Below are 11,106 nucleotides of genomic sequence, written 5' to 3'. Positions count from 1 at the left end.
TTAACAAATGAAAGGCTAGACTGATGTTTTGACTGATAAATTTTTTGTTTTGCTGTCAATTTCGTTTTGTCATTCCATGTCAGTTGCGTTTACATATACCACATTTTTCTCGTGGAAAGTGATAAAAAGTATCCTATGTCCTTCTCCCGGTTGTAAGATACCTCCCCATCAATTTTCAGCCAAATCGGTTCAGCCGTTCTTGAGTTATAAGTGAAGTAACTAACACGACTTTCTTTTATATATATAGATTATAAACAAGGGTTTGAACCGAACCCGAACCGGAACGAACCGGCTTGTTTTTCCGAACCGTGAACCGGAATCCGGAACGTTTTTTTTCTGCTGAACCGGAACTCGATATATATACGTATACACAAAATGGGTTTCGTAATGATTTTCGTTTCCTTTCCTTTTTATGCTATATACAGGGCCGATCCTGGCGACGGGCGAAAATTGGGGGAAATCCCCCCCCCCCGTCGTCGTCAAATTTGGGACATGAGACCGCACAGAGCGGCCGCCTACCCAAGATCGGCCCTGTCTATATAATTATATATACGCGTTCCGGTAAAAAAAAAAATTAGCACAACACCACTGGTTATAGTCCGACAGATGCACAGTAAGACTTTTAAACGGTTCAGTCGCTGTATCTCAACTGTTGTCATCTCCATAATGGGAGAGATTTGGGCCGTTTTGATGTGTAGTTTCCTATTAGGAGCAAAGTTGTAGATCTTAAGAGGTGCATATTTTTATCAGTCGTTTAAAACCTCCATCTTATTACTATATCCATTCCAAGCACGGCTGAATTGTATGATTGTATGATACCAGTTAGAGTTGGCCACCCATCCAAGAAGTAGCCAAAGCTATCATTGCTTAACTTCATTACATATTGATCTGTGTCCAAACGGTAATCTGCTAAACTCTTCGTCAGATGATTTCTTTGGTTTGTTCCCTTTGACCAAGTGAATGTATGAGCTGCTTCTGGCCGTAATTACTCCCTCTATGAAATTCTAAATTAAATATCTACGTATTTCAAAATATGAAATACTGCTCTCTATCAGATTAGTCTCGTCACTCGTCTTTCGTCGCTCAATATCTGGAACTGTGTTAATCAGTTATTGGTACTCATCCAATTAACTGGATACTGAGTCTGTCAATCGAAGTAACGTGAGGCTTACAGAAAAGGAGAACACTACACAGCCCTGAACGTAAAAGATTAACTTTTCACTAATAATTCCCGTCAATCTCTACAAATATAATTTCTGAAGCGTTTCTCGTGCTCGTAGAGTTCATTTCGTAATCGATTTATTGCAACTTTAATTTAAAAGGAATAATAGAAAGTTTTGCCAACGGAGTAACGAGAACGTATTAAGCAGGCAGCCTTGATGTTTCCATCAAGAATGTAATAAAGCTGGCAAGTTAATGCCATACCACTCGGACCGAAGTTAGGAAAATAGCTGTACAGGACAAAGTAGTATTACGTAAATGAAAGTTAGTATCAGCAATTTCTTATGGTGAAGTGTACGATGTGTTGCATACCTATTTACAAACAATTCCTTTAAATTTTAATTTTGGATTACTATCTATTAAAAAACCATAATGGCCGACATCAGTGACAATGCGACAACAATTGAAAAAGAATGATGGCCGACAACTGCAACAATAAGAAAAAGATGATGGCCGACACTACGTCATAGCGGAACTATAAAAATGGCCGGGGGCAAGGGAAAGAACTAGTAATTTTTAATAATATTTTCAATCCAATAGTTTTGTATCACGAAATCCGAATTTTAACCACCCATGAAAGTTAGTCTGAATTTTACATTTAAAGTAATGACACAAATTTGGGATAAATAGGAAATAAAATTAAATGATACGAAAGAAAAGCTGTAAAAATTTCTGTGACTTGGTAACATCAAATTACTTTATGCATGAGTTGAGTGGTTCATTTAATTCCCATTTAATACACAATACAGTTAGTATATAACGCCAATATATCTCTTTTAGTTCATTTGCATCAATTTCATCGGGTCACTGCCCATCATCGCTTGCTTTTGTTTGCAGAATTTTTGACGTCACAACGGCGGGGAGGGAGACCTTCAATTTCAGTTGGAAGTTTAATGACTTTTTAAAAATAATTGCATTTATTTTAGTTGATCATTGTCTTTTTTTGTGTCGGTTGATCAATTCTAATTTTACATCCAATTGTTTACCGTTAAATTAACCGAAGAGAGAATTAATTTCTTCTAAATAAATGATGGTGTTTTCGGAGTTCTCGGACATTCGACGGTCTCCTGAGACAGTTTGTAAACAATATCAATGTGCGGTATTTAGCATTTCTGCCGTGCAAATCCTGGTAACGAAGCAACTTTGCGAACGCATTTGTCTTCATTGGAGTTGTATTGGAATGCACGGTCGGGGTGTGAATAAAATTAGGACGGGCACAAATGGCCTGCTGACCAAGATTAGTTTAAGTCCCCAGTCACACGTGCGACGCCACCTTTAATGCAAACAAACGTGTCCCATGCAGTCAACGTTGTTTGTCTGGATTACATGGATGATCCATTACGGATTCCTGTGGTATTTTACCTGTGGAATTGGATTATTTCGTATTCCTATGCCATATTAGAAATTGACACCTTCTGGTCTAAAGCTTGGGCTTTTCGATTTGACTAAAACTAACGTAAAAGTTACTAAACATTATGTCATTCGGTGTAATAAAATACAGTAACACACAAGAGCAATTTTACTTTCACACCCACGACTTCGTAGCCTTTTTAAAACCGGTTGTTAATATCGAAATCTGTTACGTTTTGTTTGACCCACAAGTATTTCTTCTTAGGGTAGTTATAGTCAGTGGTGTTGTCGAGCCGGAATGCTCCGGAACGTCGTTCCGGTACTTCCTTTTTGGACAGGAACGAGTTCCGGAACTAAAGGTGATTTCTGATAACGAGAATTGGCTGACGTATTGAAAAAAAAATTAAAAGGAATTGCTGATTCTTTTTTCTAATTTTTGACGAATTTTTATATGTATTATTATAAACAAGGGTTTGAACCGGACTTGAACCGGAACAAAAACCGAAACGAACCGGCTTGTTTTTCCGAACCGTGAACAGGGCCGATCCTGGCGACGGGCGAAAATTGGGGGAAAACCCCCCCCCCCCCCGTCATCGTCAAATTTGGGACATTAGACCGCACAGAGCGGCCGCCTACCCAAGATCGGCCCTGTCTATATAATTATATATACGCGTTCCGGTAAAAAAAAAAATTAGCACAACACCACTGGTTATAGTCCGACAGATGCACAGTAAGACTTTTAAACGGTTCAGTCGCTGTATCTCAACTGTTGTCATCTCCATAATGGGAGAGATTTGGGCCGTTTTGATGTGTAGTTTCCTATTAGGAGCAAAGTTGTAGATCTTAAGAGGTGCATATTTTTATCAGTCGTTTAAAACCTCCATCTTATTACTATATCCATTCCAAGCACGGCTGAATTGTATGATTGTATGATACCAGTTAGAGTTGGCCACCCATCCAAGAAGTAGCCAAAGCTATCATTGCTTAACTTCATTACATATTGATCTGTGTCCAAACGGTAATCTGCTAAACTCTTCGTCAGATGATTTCTTTGGTTTGTTCCCTTTGACCAAGTGAATGTATGAGCTGCTTCTGGCCGTAATTACTCCCTCTATGAAATTCTAAATTAAATATCTACGTATTTCAAAATATGAAATACTGCTCTCTATCAGATTAGTCTCGTCACTCGTCTTTCGTCGCTCAATATCTGGAACTGTGTTAATCAGTTATTGGTACTCATCCAATTAACTGGATACTGAGTCTGTCAATCGAAGTAACGTGAGGCTTACAGAAAAGGAGAACACTACACAGCCCTGAACGTAAAAGATTAACTTTTCACTAATAATTCCCGTCAATCTCTACAAATATAATTTCTGAAGCGTTTCTCGTGCTCGTAGAGTTCATTTCGTAATCGATTTATTGCAACTTTAATTTAAAAGGAATAATAGAAAGTTTTGCCAACGGAGTAACGAGAACGTATTAAGCAGGCAGCCTTGATGTTTCCATCAAGAATGTAATAAAGCTGGCAAGTTAATGCCATACCACTCGGACCGAAGTTAGGAAAATAGCTAATATTTTAATATTATGAGGTTGGAAAATGCTTCGTTATAAGATGCCTATGCCAAGTTTCTAATTTTCCGCAACTTAGGGAAATAACCTGAATACAAAGTACCACACCGAATGCGCCAACTTGGAAGGCAACAAACTCGTTTTCTTTGAATGATTGAAGTGAGTAATGCGATCATATTACTTTTCCTTAGTGGAAATATTAGTTACCTTTAAAGGCGAGGTTGAATTTCGAAACTAGATTAATAATGAAACTATTTGTAGTAATAAACCTTAATAAACTAACTTCCGATGTATAGAATCGCAAAGGACATGTACCCACTGCATTCCATTCTTCTAATGATACGTAGATAAATGTGTAACATTTGGACCAACAACCTCGGAGTTGAAAAGGGAGGACAACAGGGTATTCATATTTGACCAAATTAACTTTTTTAAAAACAAAACTAGGTAAATATGAAGTTAAAGAACTAAATAACTAAAAGAGTAGTATTAAATGCGAGTCTGCTTTTGCTCCAACACATCTTAACCTCAAAATCCTAATGATTTTATTGATTTTAAGATGATAACTCTTTCGGTTGCTTTCTCCATTTACTTTACATAGTAATGCCTACAAAACTCCAATCATAAAGCTTTGCCAGTTTTGACTCTTTGGATTAGGATATTTCGAAATTTTCATGAGCTAAGATACCCAATTTTGGACTAAGAATCGCAGACTACGTTCAAAATGATATCTTTCTCTGATTTATTATACCAGTGCATTCACACTGGACATTTAGAACCAATAAAGTGGGGTCACATATAATCGATTGTCCTTTTGATGATATACCATAAATCAGAAAGAAGCAGTAGCTGCAGTTGCAAACAATTTACAATTAGTCATCCAAGTTTTATGTCCTTCCATCCTTGGGAAGACTTTGCGGTCCCCTTTTAATAATCGTTATGAGGACACATGTAAAAAGAGAAGTAGTAGAAGTAGTCAGCCATTATAACAATGAAACGTCAACAATATAAACGACTACTTTTCATTAGAAGAGCGCAGGTGCAACGGGCGCCTACGAAAGGACTTTGATGAATGAATTGTTTTATTATGCCATAAATTTCAGACTGCATACATAATTACAACTGAAGCCCCTGTAAACCCCGATAAGCTAAGGAAGGAAGGCAGCCTCCATTTTTCTTAGAGCATAAAACATTTTACGATACATGAGAGCATCCGCCTGTCGCTCAGGATCCAGACACTAATTGAGATTTAATTAAAATTCACTGAAATAAAATAAATTTAATTTCTCCATTGTTGACTCAAAGGGACGACCCCAACAACACCTACCTCTTTCAAAGTAAGTAATTAATGATTCCAATTACTGCACTCTCCCTTCTACCCTTCTCTTAGAAATAAGAAACAAAATTGTTATCGTCTTCAATAAAAAGAAGTCGCTTCCATGCTCGCGAACGGTTAATTTATTAAAAATATTGTTAAAGGTGTATGATTGGAAATTTTTGTCTAAAAACACACTGGAAATCGAATTGCGACTTCATTCGATGAACGCATTGACTTCTGCCAACTTGAAAACGAGTAAAAGAAGTAGTTACAAGGTTTAGTATAGAAGCCCAGTTTGGTCCAATTATACAAAACTGATTTACCTGCTGTTTTTCATATATGAATGTCTACATTTCGGGGACTCCCAAAAACTGTAGATATGGATGTGGCTCCTAGCACAGCCAATTAAGTCAAAAAAATAACGAGAAAGAATAAAAATTACCTCCGTAGTGCTAAGGTCTAATCGCGACTAAATTCAGTGCTTGACAAGAACCATAAGATTTTAGGATTTGATTGACTCTTATGCGTCACAGCAGTCCCGAAGAAAAGCTCTCAAATAAATTGAGCAAATAAATTCTTTTTGCAATAATTATGGCATTATATTTTATAATCAGTATTTTATATGGCAGCCATGTGAAAAAAGGCTGATAGTGGAGGGCATTCAGCAATCCATAGATATCTCAATTTTGAAATAGTTATGGATTACCCGTTCCTTGATAAGTTTATAGATAAATGTCCATGTCATGTAAAAAAGGAGTCAATAATTTCATATTTCGATGTCTGACCACATCCATCAGCGATAGTAGAACAAATGCATGCATTACTCTTCTAAAAATCTGAACAATCCTCTACCTATTAATCTATCTCACGAAACTACACATCACATGCGAGCATTAATCAGCATGGAAACAAAGATCAGTACATAATGGTCAAGAAAACAATGGTTATTTAGAACAAAAAATTTCTATTCGTTCAGTTTCAACTTCAACAATAAAGTTGGGATTCAATTAGGCAATAAGAGAAATATTTGCTGCACTTATTGTATCCACATCCAATACGAAAACTTAAATACAAATACCAGAGTAATCTATTCAAAAGTTCATTATTATTGTTTGTTTTATGGCAGAATGAGCGTACGAGAGAACCGGAATCCCTTTTTTCAGTTAAAAAGGTGGAATTAAGAGATAAGAGAGTGTCCAGCAAAGATCCTTCCAGCTTTTTCGATCTTTTGTGATTCATGATTTTTTTGATCCCCCTCCTACCATAGCCGCTAGCTGTAAATACGTTCTTCAAATATTGAAGCTCCTTCGCCAGGAATTCAGGTTGACAAATGTTCCTACCGCGATATACGAACGAACGACCCTCTCTGAAGTGGATAGTGGTTAGATACTGGACCACGGCGAATCCCAAAAGCCTTAAGGAAGGATTAAGTTCCTGGTCAACTAATTATCGAAACCACCAACTGTAGATCTCTATTTCGAACTTACTATTAGTGTCGTTGATTCTTAGAAACTACCATTTGAATTTGATGTTCTTTATAATTTAAATCTATATCTAAACATACTGCCATCACTATCCTGAAATTTTGATGGAGAAATCAAATCAGCCAGTGAGTATGTGGACCCCAAGTCTTCATCATCATCATCATAAGATCGTCAGTCTGACTGGTTGGACAAGCACCTCCACTCCTTCTTATCCTAAGCTAATCTTCGCATTTCCCTAAAAATAGAACAACCCTCCTAACTCCCGTTTCTGCCTCGAATATGTCTCTGATCAGACCTTCTCAAGTCCGAAAACATTACGAAAGTCTCTATTCGTTTCAATTCGCAAACTATTCGCTATATAGACTCCACAAGATTTCGAATCGCACCCAGGCCGCAGATTGTCAACTTTATTTCGTCGACATCTGCAAGGGTTAATAAACGGCACTTAATCCCTCTTTCTCTCTTACTCGCTGTCTGATGTATGTTCGTTCTTTTCTTCCCGAACACACCAAATCCTCCTTTAAGCTTTCCTTTTTCCAGATGCAATCGTATACTAGTTTCCGTAGCGCCATAAATTAGATCCCACAGTCTTTCCGAATTACGGAATTTATCCCCTTCGCGCCATCTGTTAGCAGTCGTCGGTGTACGCGACGCCCACCGCCGACGCCCGCCGCTGGCTGAATCGACGTCCTCGTCGTCGCAGCCGGTAGTATTTTATCTAGGCGTTTTGGCTTGTTCGCGGATTGTTCCGGAATCTTAGCAACTATTCCGGCGGTTCTTTAGCTTCCATAATAAGTTAAACTTTACGATTCCAGTCGCGTAAAACTGTTCAGGAACAGAGGCATCGTGTACCTATACGCTACTGCGACAACTTCTTCCCCCTTTTATTAATAAGGACCGCATACCCCCTAGGATATCACACGGAAAATAAAAATTATTTAGACCCTCCCAGCCCCTTCTTTCTCAGCACAACCATAAGAGGGGAAAACCTTAGATATTGAGGAGAGAAAATTTGAAAGCAGAAGAAAAGCAATAGTCTAGTAAAGGCTAGAAATGTAAAGGTAGGTAAAAGAAAGTGGAAGAGAACAAATGGTTCTACGGAAGTCAATAAGAGAAACGGAAAAATAATGTTAGAAATAGAAGGAGGAGTAAAGGGTGGCAGGCACAGGAAGATCTAGATTAGTTCCAATTCGAACGAGCCTATGATGATAATAAATATTATTTCCATTGCCAGAAACGAACCAAAAACAAACCAAAACAGTTGGATAGAAATCTTCATCAACTGACGACCAAATCGTCTGCTCAAAAGCCAATTAATTTTTTTTGCTTTAACGTACCTACTTGATCATAATGGAAGGATATAGAGCTCAAATAATTAAGATTAAAAAAAATATATAAAAAATTGTCTCTTCCGTGACAACGTTTCGAGAACGTTGCCGTGACCAGGATTCGAACCTGGGTTACTACGGCCACAACGTAGGGTCCTAACCACTAGACGATCACGGCTACNAGAATAGCTAGTAGTTCTTTTAATTTTTATTTTTTTTATTTAATATTGTTTGCTAGTTTGGCGTAATTGTAAATGCCTTTTATTCTTTATTCTTTGACAATCACTAACAATGATGGCATTAGTAGATCATTAGGATCTGTACGGTAGCAAACTGTCAATTTTCGTTGACTTGCATGTCTATTGTTTATTTATTTTTAAACAAGAAAGTACATATTCAGTACTTCATTTGTACCTTATAAACGTTGTAGTTCTCTTCTTCCTTCTTGTAGTAAATAACAACATACTAATGACGATGTAAATAAATTAGCAATGTACGTAACATATTTTGTGTCTTAACAGGAACTAACTCGAGTGTGCCTTTCTAACGATTGTCTTTGGATACATAAATTTATAATTTAATTATTTTCAGTTAAAAAAATGTTTAGTGGAAAGAAGAGGTAAAGGGTGCTAAAAATCGTTCAAGTAACATCCGTACATTTCGTGCATATCTATGAAGAATAAATGGGTGATATTTTATACCTTCTGTTTCATATACTTTTTCAACCACCTTTTAATTTTTTCGCAGTAATAGGATTAGGAAGCACATATTCAAGTAAGTAATAAGCCAGAAAATATTATCTTCTTTCTCAAAAATTCTATTTAAAAAGAAAAAAATTTAAAGTAATGGTTTCTCTCAATTTTCAGAGTATGGTAGAACATGTAAAGATATAGGATGTACTAGTAGCGAAGTGTGCGTAATGGCAGAGGATCCCTGCAGCTATTATAACAGGGGAAACGATTGTGGATCGTAAGTAATTAACCTGATCTCCTCATATATTAATTATTACTAAAGAAATGATAATAACTGAATATTGCAAAAATTATTATGTAAAATATAATAGTAGATAGTTACATAAACCATAATCTAGCGATGTACTAATGTTTTTACATAACAATTAATTGAATTACCGAATTTAAATTAATTAGCAAAGATTTGACCGCTTACCTTTGCATAATAGAAACCCAACGTTCAAGGTATCTTAACTTGCGGCTCACCTAGAAAAAAATCATGAATGTTACAAAACATCAAATCTGAATACTTTTTACAATTACAACCACAAAAATTACTAAATGGATATTTTCTGATATATTCTTGGTCCAAAGTCAAAACTGTTATACGTGGATCGTAATTTAAGACTTGTCAGCTCTCATCTGCACGAGAAATGACAGTCCGATATAATATGGACCAAGCTACTGCACGTTAACAGTGATTTTAATAAACAACTACCTACGGACAGCACAGTAAACGCCCAATAAAGATTTGCTGGTAATGATTGCGGTCTTACTAAGTGTTAATAAAAACACATTAAATTAATGGTTCACCCAGATGGCGTTTACTGCGCTATCTGTAGTTATTTACCAATTTATATTGCGTAAGGGATCCCTATTTTAAAAGTAAATAAAGTTCCTTCTACAGTAAAATATACGTCACACTCTTTTATATTAAAACCCCAGATATCCCACATGCCAAAAAGTTAACAACGGAGCTCCCTCCTGTACGTCCTACGTTTGCCCCCCAACCAAGAAATGCATCATGGATGGCAGCACCCCGAAATGCGTTGAAGATAACAGCAGATCATGTAAGAACTCCCTTTCATCCGTTTAATAAAACATCCTATCAAAACCAAACATTAAAATTCCAGCCGAATTCAGTTCTATAGACGAGAAAAACAGCATCCCCAACAACTCTCCAAACCTCCAACCAAGCGCCCCCAATCTACCTCCTCAGGGAGGAGGAGGTAGCCTATATCCTAACCTTCGACCGGGTCAAACAACCCCTCGAAGCCCAATGTACAGACCCGGTCAGGTGCCTTCACACGGAGGAGGTTATCAAGGTGGTTCTGTTGGATCAGGCTACCCTGGTCAACCCCCATCAAGAGGTGGCTATCCATCGCAAGGTGGATACCCATCCCAAGGTGGTTATCCCTCCCAAGGCGGCTACCCTGGTGGAGGTTATCCCCAACAGAGCGGTGGATACCCTCATGCAGGTGGATATCCCCAAGGAGGTTATCCATACGGTAGCGGCGGCTACCAGCAACCCGGTGGATATCCAGGAGGTTATCCAGCCCAAGGGCGGTCTCCTTACGGTCATAATAACCAAAGGAGTGGCGCAAGCGATTCAATTCTTGATAAAATTACAGATGGACTTAAAAGTTGGGGTACGAATCTTCTGAAGAATGCTATAGTTAACAATGGATAACGTCAACTTATTAACCTTTCTGTTTCAGGGTTATTCTGTCTAGTTGCTAACTACATCATGAAACTAGCCTTTGGATTCACATAAAAGTATCTGTGTCTTTGAATAAATACCAATACGTTATTTTTTTACCAAAAATTTTTTTATCAGTATTGCAATACTTTCTGTTGAATGAATCCATAGAATATACTATTATTATTGTTTTTATTTTTATAAATGTATATAATAATAATACTTCCTTTTAATTTTTGGGGTCCATTTGTTGTTTTTTTGTTTCTTAATTGCAACTGAATATATTAGCGATAAATTAAATATTTTTTAAGGGCTTTTTAATCATTTGGGGGTAAGTATCAGTAAATACATGTATAACACTTGATGTTCACTCACTGAGGACTAAATTATTTATTATTTTTTTGTG

At 37.1% G+C, this 11,106-nt stretch overlaps 2 protein-coding genes and 1 non-coding gene across 4 annotated transcripts in view; 1 reads left to right on the top strand and 2 right to left on the bottom strand.

The window, feature by feature from the left end:
• LOC108736405 (voltage-dependent calcium channel gamma-5 subunit) overlaps window positions 1–11,106 on the bottom strand; it is a 408,324-nt gene that overhangs the window by 377,737 nt on the left and 19,481 nt on the right. The window lies entirely within an intron of this gene.
• Window positions 8,377–8,448, bottom strand: Trnah-gug. Its single transcript has one exon. It is a non-coding gene; the product is annotated as a tRNA-His (tRNA).
• LOC108736422 (annexin A7) lies at window positions 8,459–10,946 on the top strand. Its single transcript, XM_018468846.2, has 5 exons — window positions 8,459–9,044; window positions 9,137–9,239; window positions 9,947–10,071; window positions 10,135–10,650; window positions 10,720–10,946. Exons 1-5 carry the CDS (start codon window positions 8,954–8,956, stop codon window positions 10,773–10,775), a joined length of 891 nt encoding a protein of 296 aa, XP_018324348.1. The 5' UTR covers window positions 8,459–8,953; the 3' UTR covers window positions 10,776–10,946.

This window comes from Agrilus planipennis, unplaced genomic scaffold (assembly GCF_000699045.2).
Source record: "Agrilus planipennis isolate EAB-ADULT unplaced genomic scaffold, Apla_2.0 scaffold5, whole genome shotgun sequence".
In the NCBI taxonomy this organism is placed as follows: Eukaryota; Metazoa; Arthropoda; class Insecta; order Coleoptera; family Buprestidae; genus Agrilus; species Agrilus planipennis.
This window is presented reverse-complemented; position numbering and strand designations above follow the sequence as displayed.

Bases quoted from the DNA above. Each gene is read 5' to 3' on its own strand.
- LOC108736422 (XM_018468846.2), top strand. From the start codon at position 8,954: ATGGGTGATATTTTATACCTTCTGTTTCATATACTTTTTCAACCACCT. The intron at 10,072-10,134 runs GTAAGAACTCCC...TTAAAATTCCAG, and splicing joins TGAAGATAACAGCAGATCAT to CCGAATTCAGTTCTATAGAC. The intron at 10,651-10,719 runs GTACGAATCTTC...TTTCTGTTTCAG, and splicing joins AGATGGACTTAAAAGTTGGG to GGTTATTCTGTCTAGTTGCT.